Source organism: Acanthopagrus latus, chromosome 2, assembly GCF_904848185.1.
Source record: "Acanthopagrus latus isolate v.2019 chromosome 2, fAcaLat1.1, whole genome shotgun sequence".
Lineage (NCBI taxonomy): Eukaryota > Metazoa > Chordata > Actinopteri > Spariformes > Sparidae > Acanthopagrus > Acanthopagrus latus.
The window spans coordinates 16,255,565-16,270,240 of record NC_051040.1 but is presented as its reverse complement, the minus strand read 5'-3'; the positions used below and the strand labels follow the sequence as shown (position 1 = coordinate 16,270,240).

At 40.7% G+C, this 14,676-nt stretch overlaps 1 protein-coding gene and 1 long non-coding RNA gene across 6 annotated transcripts in view; one reads left to right on the top strand and one right to left on the bottom strand.

The window, feature by feature from the left end:
* Positions 1 to 1,249: 1,249 nt before the first annotated feature.
* The window catches only part of LOC119011199 (cGMP-inhibited 3',5'-cyclic phosphodiesterase A-like), a 56,696-nt gene continuing 43,269 nt past the window's right edge, over positions 1,250 to 14,676 (bottom strand). For 4 of the 5 annotated variants that reach the window (XM_037084145.1, XM_037084170.1, XM_037084162.1 and 1 more), the window contains 3 exons: positions 14,478 to 14,639; positions 9,802 to 10,069; positions 1,250 to 8,506 (listed from right to left, as the gene is read on the bottom strand). In XM_037084145.1, coding sequence (XP_036940040.1) covers positions 8,184 to 8,506; positions 9,802 to 10,069; positions 14,478 to 14,639 — 753 coding nt within the window. In that variant the 3' untranslated portion in view covers positions 1,250 to 8,183. The remainder of the gene's footprint in view (positions 8,507 to 9,801; positions 10,070 to 14,477; positions 14,640 to 14,676) is intronic. The other variant, XM_037084150.1, reaches the window with a different exon arrangement.
* LOC119011230 lies at positions 8,407 to 10,362 on the top strand. Its single transcript, XR_005072144.1, has 3 exons — positions 8,407 to 8,527; positions 8,720 to 8,866; positions 9,907 to 10,362. It is a non-coding gene; the product is annotated as an uncharacterized LOC119011230 (long non-coding RNA).

The window sequence follows — 14,676 nt, the reverse complement described above, 5'->3', positions numbered from 1 at the left end:
GTGGCTTTTCCATGTCAGATAGGCAGGAGACGGCCCATGTCTTTAAACTGTTTTAGCCCTTTCACTGGAAGTATCTTGCCCAAAGTCTGTCCTGTCCTCTGATACATGCACAGTGAATTGACTTCAAATGTAGGGATTCAAATGATCTGTTTTGTTGACAATAACAGCTCTCTGCAGAACAGCATTACTGATTTGTGCTTGGCTGCACTTCTGTTACACATATTGTGAGAAGGTTGATTGGAAACAAGATTAAGCCAAGCAGAAAATATGAAAATGAACATCTAACTGCATTATGTATGACAAAGTGATGTGCACGTATGGTCAAAGGGCACATTTAAAAAGGTTAAGAGTGTATTAACCTTACAACTACAAAAGTCAATCATATGACAACAGAGACACAAAGGTATTTCAAAGAGGCACAAAAGGAGCAAAAGACACAAAACAAATGCAGTAAAGGGACACTATGTCTCTTTCAGTGTGGGTGTACTCGAATATTATAATAAAAAAAAAATTTCCATTTCTGTCCCTTGGGGCCTGATGTCTTCGAGTTATTTTCAAATGTTTTTATTTTTCCCCCAAACTGTCAAAAGCTCAGGTATGTGGCTCAGGTGATAGGTGAAAGAAGGGAGAGTGGGTCACTTGTCTACACCATCACCAATTGGCTGTTGTGGGCTCTAGGGTAGGCATATGATCTCTTATCTGCTAAAATGACCTGTCAATCAAACACTACCAGTTCAGGATCTCCAGTGTAAAGGGATAATGGTTTCTGCTTCCAAATAAGTGGAGCTTTTTGATGGAAAAGGCCATGACAAAGCATCCCTGATCACAGTATTTAGCCATTTTACACCATTTATGCATGGAATAAGTTGTTTTGGACTAAATACGTTTCTGACTTAGTGGACATTTGGGAACAAGAGACGACAGTTTTTGTTGGAGTTTGATGCACTTCTGAAACACCCACACACTTTATTGGTATGCCGGCAAAACTTTGTACATGTTTGTTTGTTGATTGTGCCTTGTGATACAACCTTGAAATGGTATAAGTAACTACCCAGATGCTTTGTTAATGATCAAGTACACAGAGCACGTGTTATGAATTGCCAGCAAAAATAAATGACTGTATTTTACAGTGATATTGTATTACAATTTGCATTAGTAATTTTAGATCTTGTTTAAAAATACAAAAAAGTCTGATGAGAAGTTGTAGTGAAAATCCCTCCAGGGATGAAGAAGAAGACGGACACCTGTGCAGCATTTATAAATCTTATTATTCAACAATATTCACATTACAACATCAACACTGCTCTGCTAGTGACATGGTCTAATAATCCCAATATATTGTATAGTTACTTTGTAATACATTATCGAGAGGCACTTCCAGTAAGTCTGGCAATAGAGGAGCTACAGTATTGTGTCTAAATTACAAAACAGTAAAAATAAATATTTTTCTAAAAGTTTTTTCGTCATAATATACTTTTGAATCTGTACAGTATATATTTTTTTATACAAAGTCAAACAATATCTAGAAATAAAATGTCATATTCCACTTAAACAAATACTGGTGAATCACACAATTTTCCCCATCCTGTAGGTATTGCTACATGTGTTAAGTGCAAGATACTGGAGAAGAAAAGAATTGAGTCTGTGAAGTGCCTGCTATAGTAGATAAAAACATACCAGTCTTGTTTGTCTTGCTTTGAAGGTGGTGAAAAAAAAGTTTGTTTTGGTTTTCTTTGTGACAAACAAGGAAAGCTGATGAATGTAAGCATTCGAACAATGTGTACATACATACATACATACATACATGTGAAAATGGTATGGCACGGGAGCGTAGCCGCCTTTTCAAAATTGGCTGAAGCAACAAACAATACAAAACAGGAATGTTTTTGGTTCGAACCATCAAAAGAAAGTACACGGGCTTCAGTCTGCGAGCAGAGCAGTTGGTCAGTTCCATTGTAGAGCCACCGCTGCCTATTGACACGGCAGTGAAATAATAACAGTGTGGACAACGCTGTGAGCTCCAGTCTTCCACATGAATGCTGACATGGTCCTTGCGTTGCTTTTATCTGTCCTGTCTTCATGTGAGAGTTGCAAAGTATATGCAGATCCAGGCATCCTCAGCAGGTTCTTGATGAAGAAGATGCAAGTAAATGTGCTCCTTACAGGGCTTGTTTTGTGCAAATCACAGAAAAAAGAAGAAGAAACACAGAGTTCAAAACATTTCTTTGGTTTGCACAAGTTAATCCAGTGTGCAGCAATCCCCGTCTTCTCGTCAATTCAAAGAAACCGTTGATACTGGCTTGACAAACTGAGACAATTTAGTCGTAGACCCTGTACTTTTGATGTTTACTATCCCCGTTTTAAAGTGTAAAATATTGTAAAATGGTATTCATGCCTGGTACAAATCATTGTCCCATGTAGTAATGATGCCTTGAAACCAAACAGATGTCATGAGCTTTGGTGGCCGAGGCTTCTTACCTCATATACTCAAAATAAATAAGAAATGTTTCTATCGTTGAAAGCCAGAAGATGGCGCATACTAGCCAGGACCAAAAAGTAGAGACTTGATTAATCTTTATAAGCAACTTAACACTCCCTGAAAACCTTATTTCTGCCGATCTCCAGTGCTTTAACTTCTGGCTTTGCCGCAATGACACACTGTGACATCACTGTTGGCTGTGGTCAGGTGAAAGTGACGTGAAACTTCTGAACAGTCCGAGTCCAGTGAAACACATTTAGCGAACAATGCTGCTGCGTTTCACAGACTTGGATGTATTTCATCAGCCACTCCAGGCATCCATTGGTTTCCATTCATTTTTCCCACAAGATGACAATGTGTAACACCTGAAAGTTGTTTGAGGCATGTAATCCACCCCAACAGACATCAAGTTTGCTTTGATTTCTGCAAGCTGCAGGGTTGTTACAAAGTAATGCAGGGTTTGCAGAGTTTTCAGATTAGGCCCTGTCCACACGTAAAGAGTTATTTCTAAAAACATAGGCTTCACTATGGGTTTTGGCCTTTTGGACACTGATAAGTGACATGCTATTTATTTTAAAAGATAAAACTACTACTGCACACATTTTTATTTCTATAAAAACCTCCTCTGAGGTCCATCGGAAAGAGTGTGACTTCAGCTCTCTACATTTTTAGACGTTATTTTTTAGTTGTCATTATTTTTAAAACTGTTTCCAAAAATAACCTTGTACATGTGGACTAGGCCTGAAGCTACACCTAAAGGTCCAGTGTTTAGGATTTAGTGGCATCTTGCGGTGAGGCTGCAGTTTGCAACCAACTGAACACCCCTCGCCACAGCTGTCCTCTCAAGATCCAGTGTTTGGTTTGACTGCTCTGGTCTACGGTACAAACATGGTAGTACAACATGGCGGACCTTGGAAAGAGGAACCGTTCTTCTGTAGACATAAAGGGCTCATTCTAAGGTAACGAAAACACAACTCTTCTTCGTTTAGGGTGATTATATACTTGAAATGCAGACAAACATTCACTGTGGTAGACTGTGCCAGATTTTCCAAAATAAAACGTTGGCGGTTAATGTTACTGCAAACCACTCATAGGTCCACATTTGTATGTGTCATCAGCTAGGTATCATTTGTAAGTGCGAAACCACTGGGTATTTCTGACATGGGACGTTGGCGTTTCACCATTTGTACATTGCTACGCTGGATATTTTTGGTGGGTAAATCGGGACATCTCCAGCAGCGTTTGTGGCGATCAAAATTCAAATATTCTAAGCCAAAACGTGAACTTTTCCTTACACTAACCGAGTGATGTTCAAACCTAAACAGGGCAGAAGCATAGCCTTGTCCAAAAAGAAAAAATGGAAAACTCAATGAAAAAAACAAACAAACATGAACTGCAACTGAAAGAAATGTTTCAATATATCCATGGTTTGCAGAAATATACAGTGCCGACATCTGTTCTGGTGACTGGGTTGGATCTTCCAACTCCTGAGAAATGAATGAAAAACAATGGCATGGCTTTTTAAAGAACATCTAAAATTGTGCTGCTTACATGTGAAAATTGTCGGCAAATATGCGTGCATGCTTTGTAGTTAGGAAGCAAAGAGCTGCTAAAACACTGCATTGCAAAGGGAACTGAAATCTTAAAAAGTTGTACGAAAACTTGACCGGTTGACCACTCCTGTACTGTATGTTTCAATCAAACCCCCCTAATTGGCCACACACATGCATACGCACACGAACACACACACAAGCTCTAATGTTTTTGTATTGTTTACGACAAAAATAGCGACCCGAGATTCTGTCACAGCTTTGATTAAGTCTCTTTGATTGCCGCTCTGTAGTGTACACAGTTATTGAGGCAGAGCTGGGAGGGGGAGATCAGAGGGGGGAAGCGTCTATTTTGACTAAAACATGTCCCCGGTGAGCTCTGAATTCTCTGATCGCATTTAATTCAAGCACATAAGTGAAGCGAGTGTGAGAACGGGTACACATTCCCGAACATAGAGGAAAAAAAAAAGTCCATTGCAATAAGTGTGCGCATTGGAGGCTATCGATATACTGTGTCGGGTATTTACAGTGCGCGGAGCTCGTTTGTGTGTGCTCAAGTGTCTGAGCTTTTTTAACGCTCTTGCTTACTTTCTAGAATTACTCAAGTTTGAAAGCTACAATGCTGTACAGAGTTTCAGAAGACGCTCAACTGAGAGACTCCGGCCTGTATGAGCCACAGGTGTGTGGATCAGTCACGCATCAGGTGCGAGCTCACGGATCACTGCTGCAAGGCAGTCGTGAAAAGCCAATGGGAGGAGAGGCTATTGGAAGACATTTGGTTCAGCAGGGGGGGGACTTCATCTGCTACGACAGCGAGTGCTACAGTATATGTGTCGGCAGGTGAGACACAGTTTCAGGGGTCAGGACGGTCTTCCTGTCTGATTCACATTAATGCTGTCGCTGAATGCAAAAATAAGTAATTCAATTTGAGTATCGCATATTGTTAAACAGAACCCAATATAGCCTTCTTTGAATATCTGCAGTAACTACCATGAAAATCAGACTCTGAACACCTATTAAGGGCTTTCAACTTGAACTCTAACCCAAACAGTGAGCTCAGGCTTTGCTTGGAACAGGCTCTGTTTTTTCATGGCAGTGAAAACAAGCTCAACCAATGCAAGTAATAAGCAGTCAAAGGTATTATGTTGCACATTTTAGCCCTCCTTTGCACAGTGGGCATTTTGATAACAGTGCAATGGATACAGCTGAGGATTTAGACAGCATTAACGTTAGCAGAACTCTAATTCAGTTAAGAAATTGGGTCACAGTAGGGCAAGTTCAGCCAGTTAAAACCTAGGACAGTGTCTGCAAACAAGCCTGTTCAAGAGATCGCCCAGTCTGTTTTCATCTCGCGTGCGGAGAATATGTAGTGGACTGCTTGCATAAAGGGTTTTGTGTTCTATCTTAGGCTCTTTTGGGTTGCTGGTTCCATACCAGACTTTTCTGGTCCATGTTAAAAAATGGAAATGTTTCGCAGGTTGTGATCACAGTGACCAGCTCTCACTGTTAAATGAAATTGTAACCCATTGCTGTCCTCATAGAGGGACCCAGATAATTTATGAAAGGGTTTTTACAAGCCTTATCCCTGATAACAAGTCAGCTGAAACAAAACTGAAGTTCCTTTAGGGAACGTCATCTGAGTTGTTACCACATCACGATTTGGGAAGAAAGAATTCCCAACTTCAAAGTGGGGACCATCTCGAGTAACACGCAAATGCACTGTTTCTCTCAGACAGCGTCTCTAAAAAAGTGCAGTCATAAATCCAAGAAAGTCTTTCAATTGTATCAAAATGTGCCCTTGTTCACTTTGCAAAGCACCTGCTACATATCGGCAAGTGAAGACACATAGCGTCCTTAAATCCATGGATCTGACAGAGCGCTTCCCCTGTGTCAGATCATACATATTGTACTGCGTATCCCTGTAAATGCAGTGGGTCGTCACATGATTCTGAATCCGACCGAACTGGCTCATCTTCAAAGAGTTACATCTCAAGGAATCTGCTGCGATGTGAAAAACTATCTGAGACCCCTTTGACCCTTCATAAGTCGAGCTAAAAGACTTCTCCCTCTCCCTCCTCTTTCATTACTGAGCCTCATTACTGAGACCGTTCCCCTCGTTCACACTTTCCTCCGTCACCACTGATCTCAATCTCCGAGGACATCAAAGGGAGAGCGGCAAGGCAACCCGTCAGGCTCTGTGCTATGTCATCAGCAGGGAGTACAGATGCAGAAAAATCCGGAGGGATGGTGGGTCCGCTGGCCTGTGATCAGATTTCTGTTGCACTTCTGGCCAAAAATATGCTACTTTGACACGAAGCTGAGCAGAATGCAAGTGTTTTTCTCCTCATCCTTGTCAGCGTCATCTCTCGTTCTGCCTTTTTTTAAAAATTTGCTCTCACTGAGGACTGACCACTACTACTCAGTGAAGGTTAAAAAAGAAAAAAAAAACAACCCTGAAAGCAGACAGCAGCATTTTTAAACTATAAGGCTCGCATTCAATTAATCCTACGTTTGACTTAATTTAATAAATTAATAATCTGTATCATATATCATTAATTATACAGCTTTTGTTATGAAAGCTGGTTTCCATTAGGTCAGAAATGGTTAATATACTTTCCTCATTACTTTGTTTTCCCTTTCCTTTCTGTGCAATAAGATAATGAAAACGCATGTGACTTCGATCTGATCGAGACGTCTCTCACTGAAATTATTGCGGGTATACTGCATCCCCTGAATGGCTCCACAGGGTGGTTCTTCAAAAAAAAAATTGAATATCTTAAATGACGTAAATCCTAATAGGTGATTTGGAGCCATGAGTCAGCTCTGAGCTTGGGCCACTCTGGCTTACTGGATTACTTTACTTTCTCAAACATTTGGCCTACATACCAGGTTATAAACTATATTGCAAAGAGGAAAGAATCCCTGTCATTAGTGCGTGCGTTCCCGTAAAGATTTAGTGAACAAGTTGGGAGGAGACATAACTGATACTTACGTGACAAAACACATTGCCTTATTAACTAGTTTGGTGTCTTGTGAGTTTGTTTTAAAGGCGAAAGGTTGCTGCTCAGTTATAGCAGGGATCAATCAGGAAGCTTAGAGCGCAGACGAGAATGAAAATAGAATTGTAATATACAGCATAACCTGATCGATAGTCTCTGTCATGTAATCGAATCTCGAAGCATCTAAAACAACTGACGACAGAAAATATTAAACAAGTGGCAAGTTAAGTAATCATTTCTTTTTCTTTTTTTTCTACGGGTTTCTGCGTTCCTGAGTTGTGCGGCCTTGACACGTGTAGCTGTGCTGGACTGACTCTGAGTAACAAGAGGCGGGGAGAAAACATGCGACTGGGGACAAACATTGTTTGACACGAACAAAACCTTGGTTTGTATGTTATTCTTTGAGCGAGAATAAAGCTTTAACAGCGACAGGGTTCTTTGTTTGACTTCCCATCAGTTCTGTGTTTGGAATGCATTTCTACTGTACTGTGGTGTACTGTGTGTGTGTGTGCGTGCGTGTGTGTGTGTGTCTGTATAAACAACGTGCTACAACTGGTCCTTTCTTTTTTTCCCCGTCTCCTTCTGAAATCCACTCGGCTGAGCCTCAGTGGACACAGCTTTTTCCCTGGCTTTTATCCCATTGTCTTCAAAGAGAAGGGGCTTGTTGCACATCCTCACCAGCTGGGCGGCTCCACAGTGTGCCGAGAGCATGGGAGCAACAAGAATGGTGGGGTTGGGGGGGTTAAGGAGGGTCTGTGACAGTGTATTATTCATCGATGGAGTGAATGTGTGAATCAGCGTGGTTGGCACATAAGTGCAGGATGGGCGGCCCGGGCGAGGGGCAGGGTGCCAGATCCAGACTCAAACAAACACTACAATGAAAACAAATACGGTCCCAATCATTCTTTTTCCTCTCTTCTTCTTCTTACTCTCAGTCACTTCATCTTTTGCTCGTCAGATGAACTGGGCATGCGTCATCTTCCCCCCCACCCCCGTCCTAGAACCCAGTTATTGTTAGGCACATATTACCCAAAACATCTTCTACAGTGTTGTGTCGAAAGTGATGTGCTGGCTACCATATCAGTTAGGAAAGAAACAAACATTTTCAGACAACGTTCAGATTCCTGGTTTAAGAGGTGATCAGTGTTCAGAACATCACTCTGGTTCCTCTTCTTTTTCCCCTGAAGTCTCTGACTGCGGAAGGATTTCCTCTTCCCCTAGAGCTGGCATCTCCTCCCTCTCGTCAAGGACGTCGGTCGACTCCTCCTCCTCCTCGTCTTTGCTTGCTTGCTCCTCCTCTTCCTCATGAATGGCTGTTATTGGGTCGGTGGTGCTGATGCAGTTCGGCTCCTCTTTCTGGGCCTCCTCCTGGGCTTCTGCGGCAATGACTCTTTTCCACATTTCATGATTTTCCAGAAGATGCTGCGTGATCTGGCAAAACACTTTCCTCCTGCTCACCTTTTTGGTTTCTTGCCGTTCTGTTGGACACAAAGGAAACAGTAAGTCAAGCTCTTGAGAGGTGACATGAGAGAATCGATGACGAACATTTTCAATAAATATGGAGCTCACCAGCAGACAGATAGCTAAGCTTAGTGAAGTTTAATAAATAGAAAAACAAACTAAATCTCACCTGGACAGTAACATTTGCAGATCAAATAAATAACATACATGAGATGCATGTGTGCTTGCAGCAAAAGGATTTGGTCGTCTCCATGGTAACCAGGAGCTATCCTCTATAGGATTTGTGGACGCGAGGGCTCGTGCCACTTCAAGGCTTCGCAAGCTTGACCTACACAGGCTTCACACTATGACAACCAAGCTCGCTGCACCTGGTTACAGTAAGTAATTTAATCCCAAAGAGTATATTTATACTTCTGGCTGCTTGCTTGTGATGCCGTTCGCAACATATGACCAGTAAGCGCAGAGTAACACTATTTTCTGTCAAAGAATTGTCGTTTTTGTCATGCGCCCTACCAGCAATCAGGTTTCATAGGCACTGGTGTGCAGATTTTTCTTTTCTTTTCTTTTTTTTGGTCACCTTTGACAGAGGCAGACTAGCTGTTTCCCCTTATTTCCAGTCTTTATGCTAAGCTAAGCTAACTGACAGAAACAAGAGCACTATTATTCATAAGTAACTCTAAGCAAATAAATGCATTTAGCTAAATCTCAAACTATTTATCTAAATTGGCCATTCAGTAAGTATGTTAGCTAGTCAATGCTATTTTCATATTCAAAATCTCTGATGGTATTCTTTTGAAGCAGCTCCAGTTGTACAAATGCCTTCCAATAAATGTAATTAAACAGTTTATTTAAAAAAAAAAAAAGAAGATTAATAAATAGTATTTTACGGAAGAAATCCTGAAATCTATGCTCAGCTTCAAACTAATTTGAATGGACAAAGTTCCATAAGATAGCGACAGTGTGTTCAACCTGCTACCATGTGGAAAACATACATACGCTTCTGCTCCATCCGCTACTTTAACTCACATTTTATTCAATAACACTGGTGCTGTAAGATGACTAACCTTAAGATAAGAAAACCAGTTAGAACTATGAATGTTGGTTCACATGGGAAATAAGGCAGGAGTGGAACACTAACCACGTGAATCTCAATCTACCAAATCAGCACTGATTCACAGTCTTCACACCAAGAAATAAGCAAAAAAAAAAAGAAATCAGATAACTCTTCAGGTCCTGTCAAATCACACTGGGTGTCACCAGGCAACAGGACATTATATTTTCTGCAACATTAATTATTAACAGGTTGACATACGGGAGTTGTCAGAGTTTATTGATGCGTCCTCTTCTGCCATATCCTCATCTTCCTCCTCTGTGTCTTGTCCTTCCTTTGTCTCTTCTGGCTCTGTCTCTCCCTCAGGTGGGTCAACCCAGCGTCCTGGCATGAGAGCAGCGGAGTCGTACGATGAGCACAGAGGTCCCACTATGTGAGTGATGAAAGACTCCTGTAGTTTAGCGAGCTGCGGGGCCGACCGGTCCATGAACGGGCTGATGGGAAGGCCCAGGCTCGCTTCTTCGTCTCCCTAGAAGAGTGCGAACACAGCAAATATGACAGAGGCACAGAAACAATAACATTTATGATGGTGTATGATCAATGCACTGGAAAATGGAACATTGATATTACGTGATTATGAGATTTCAAGAGAACCATTTTCCCCAATGGCCCATTTCTTTTTAAAAAGGTTGTTATCTTGAAATGAATCCAGCAGTCTCTTTAGCATCAGTTCTTAAGAATTCGTGCAATATTTGAATTTAAACCTCAGAGACACTCCTAAAATTATAATCTTTTATAAATTAAAGATGTTCTGGCTCACTATCACTGACAAATATTTGGTTTGATCAGACATGAATTCAAACACTTCTTTTTTTTTTTCCTCATTCAGTTGAAGCCTTACCAGAGAGCAAATCATAGCACAAATAATGTGATGGGACAATATATTCAACATGAAATATAGAATAACTACCAGACCAAAGCATAAAAACACATTCAACTGAATGAATGAAAACATTACTGACTGTCTTCACTGAAAAGATTGCAGACTTTACAACACTTGGCCCCTTGAGCTTGAGCACACAACATCAATTACATATATTTATAACACACATTTAATCACATTTGTTTTTGCTGCTACACATAAATACACATCATTAGTGCGTGTGGCCGGTAATGATGTGAGGAGCTGTCTATGACTCTGTCCATGGTCCTGCACATTTGACTCTTCCTCATTATTCATTGTCGCAGAGTGCATGATTTCATAATGAAAGGTACTGTAAAAAGCCCACTCAGATTTTTACACAACTGTACTGTGAGGACAAAACCAAATTATTGTCAATTGTGAATACAAGTTCGCAGGACATCATGTTTTATTACAGGCTTGCAGGCGAGTATACATGCTTTGATCTTTTGGCGTATCAATGAGCAAAATCCCATACCACCCTATTCAAGTCCAGACTGCGTTCGTGTTTATTTTCAATATTCAATATGGCCAGCCCTGACAGTGTCTCCTGTGCCATGGTGCCTCTCAAATATGTCTTAATTAGTTTAAGTTTTGAGAAGGATCTTTTGGCGCTTGTGACAGTTACAGGTAGAGTAAGAAATAGTTTAATAGCCATGGCTACAACAGGCACACTTGGTAATATGGAGTGGTGCTTTATGAATAGAATGTGTTTATTTTATGGTGGACATGAATGCGCGTCTAAATGAAAGAACTTGTTCTGGAAAATCCGCAGACAAGTCATCTTTGTATTGGTCTGCTAAAGCAGTTGCTGATGTATACAGTTCACCATCGGATTTTAACAAAAGTTCTTGCGGAAGTAAAAACCCAAACCTCCATGCCACCTCTTGCATGCCCTGAAACCTGTGTGTTGCCTGCACATTGGCAGTGTCTAGAACTGTGTGCATGTGATAGCCTTTCATCCTTGCATAACTCATCAAAATGTCTTTTGGTGTGGGCAGGGGCAGGGACCATATGGGATGTGGGGTCCCCCTGCCTCGCGGGGGCTGTGGGGGTATACTTTACAGCCCAGATTTATATGTAAGAAAAAATGTTTGATTTTTACGTTATTAATACACACACACACACACACACACACACACACACACACACACACACACACACACACACACACACACACACACACACACACACACACAAATATGTTGTTCTAAATGTAGGCATACTCTGTATGACTGGTTTGTGTATATATATATATATATATATATATATATATATATATATATATATATATATATATATATATATATATATATACTGTATATATATATATATTTTTTTTTTTTTCTCCATCTGTACACTGGAAAGCACACAAAGCCCCAGATACACTCCCTCTGGGTACAGTCTCCTGTAAGTAGGTCAAGAGGACTACAAATAGAAAAACATCAATTCAACTATGGCTCATCTGTAGGCATCAATCTGGTAAATGACACTATAAACTGTCTCATAATGGCAACTATTATCTCTATATTTGCTACCCACAAGGTCACCAATAATAATAGTGACATAAATATTCTAATCATGTTTTTATAAACGGGGCACGACAACAAAGTCTGACACCTGGCATCAAAACAGATGCTTGCGTTTTACTGAAGGAGTCTTTTGTATAAAAATCTTCTTTTATAAATAAAGGCCAAAATGGAGCCACGCTGCTCTTTTTCCTGTCCTCAGATAATTGCCATTCATGCACTTTCAATCTTTCTATTTTGCATCCACAGACCTATGATGAAACGAGCAAACATATTTTTTTGCATTTAATTTGCTGATTGGTCTCCTGGTGGCATCCATATACACATAAACTGAGCGCATGTCTACACTAACCTGCAAAATCCACCTGTTCACTCCCTGTTCCAGTGCAATTTGTTGTCCCTGATAGATGCTCTCAACAGAATGTAAATACAAAAACCTTTAGAACTTGTCCCAGCAGGCTCGTCTCAGGCTTTTTTTTTAACTGCCATTATTTTTGACCCTTTGTTGATGATTACAACGGCTCCGTGTGCCTGTGGTTTGTAGCTTGCATTCCACATTTATATATGGCAAATTACATTCATCTATGTTGCCTCTGTGTGACGTTTTCTGATGTCAGGGCATTTAAAGCAATTCAGGCGGACAGAGGGGTTACCATTGCTATGGCAACCTGAAACGTATATGCTGTGGTTCATGTGAGAGGTGTGTGTGTACTTATATACAGATATACATATATACTTACATATGTAAAAAAATAATAATAACATACTATATATATATATATATATATATATATATATATATATATATATATATATATATATATATATATATATATATATATATAGTATAGTCAGAGCATGAGTGGGGGAGAAAGGGATAATTGTTCATCATAAGCAGAAATTGCTAATATTGTGAAAAGGCATTTTGCAGAGTGCAATGTAAAAGCAAGCGTGTGTGTGTGTGTGTGTGTGTGTGTGTGTGTGTGTGTGTGTGTTCACCACATAAACATGAGTGTGCTACCTTTATTGCCTCTGAGAGCCTCAGTTCCTTCCCTGTAATCTTTCTCGGTGTGGCCGTGAGGGAGCACCGTCAAAAAGACTCTACATGAAGCCCCCTGAGGCAAATCGTGATTTGTGATATCAGGCTATATAAATAAAACTCTGCTCATTCAGGTCATCCGTCGACTCTCTTGAGAGAAAACATGAGCACAACCTCTATCCCTCTCCCATCCTCTCCTGATGCTCCCACTCCAAGGACATGCATCATTCTCAAAGCTGTTAAGAGATTGAGATCAGAAGGTTTGAGGGGAATAGCACCATGCTAAGCTCCAGGAGCAGATCACAGTGACGTTTGCTGCAGTAATCAGCACAGAAATGATCTGAAGTTTTTCGCTGCTGCACAGTGTTTTGAGGTGGTTGGTGCACGCAATCACCTCAGAACAGGCTAAATAACAAAATAAATGCTGATAGAGAGCTTGCTGATTGTGGAAGTAGCCTTGTGATGATAAACGTTTGTCACAGCCAGCTCATCTGATTTTTCCTTCGGAGAAGAATAAATGTCAAGGATAACACTGACTGGGAGGCACAGAATAGCTTCAATTATGCCTCAGACAAAGTCTCAAATGAGTGCTTTTCAAATTACAACATGCTGTTGCTAGGCAAGTAATCATGTCTCCCTGGTTAATCAGATTTGATTTTCATCCACTCACTCTGCACAAACTGAACTGACCAATGAGATCCATTGTTAGTTAAGAGCAGGATTTGTTGCCAGGCACACATCCACAGAAGTCCTGAACAAATTCATGGGCTAACAGGTAAGTGTTCTGGCTTTTCAGTTTCTGTTCAGAAAAAGCATCCATTTGTGCACACACACAATCTTGCTGTAGGGTCCTTGAGCAAGAAATCAAATGAGCAGATGCGCTGTTGTGCGGTTGACCTTGCAGTTGAGGAAGAATAGCGAAGACAAAAAAAAACGCCTGATGACAATTTGTTGGTTGTTTGCTACTTGTCAACTGAATCTGATCAAACAACATCCACACAGTCCTGAACATTTCTAGATGACATTTTAAGATGCGTTTCATTTGAGTAAAGCTGCTGTAAGTGATGTATTATTATTAGAATAAGTATTAAATAGCTCTATATTCAAACAGCTATCACTGTTATAGTGTGTTTGGTCAGTAACTCATGCCTCTCCTCCAAGAAGAAGAAACTGCCGGGTATCCCTCCAATCAGGACAAGGATCTCAAGACCTGTCTGCTCATGAACATGCAGTGGTGGCTAATGTTACCTAGTATTAGCAAACCTAAAAAAAGATATTGTTGTTTTACTGACATTACTGAGTCAGATAGTGGCCCTCATGGCTTTTTTCTCTATTTGTGCCACAGTTACACTATCTATTCTACAGAGACCGTATGTGTGTCTCAGATTACAGAGAGTGATGAGCTCACTTGTTCGTAGAACTCGTTGACGATCCCCTCTGTCCACTGCAGATGGAGCCCCTTGCACTTCAGTGGTCCATTAACATCAGCCAGCTTGATGCACATCTGGCACACTAGCAATCGGTCGTTTTCGTTGGCCCAATCAATACCGGACACTCCCTCATCTCCCACCTGGGGAGATGTGCACAGGAAGGTTTGTGTAAAGAGA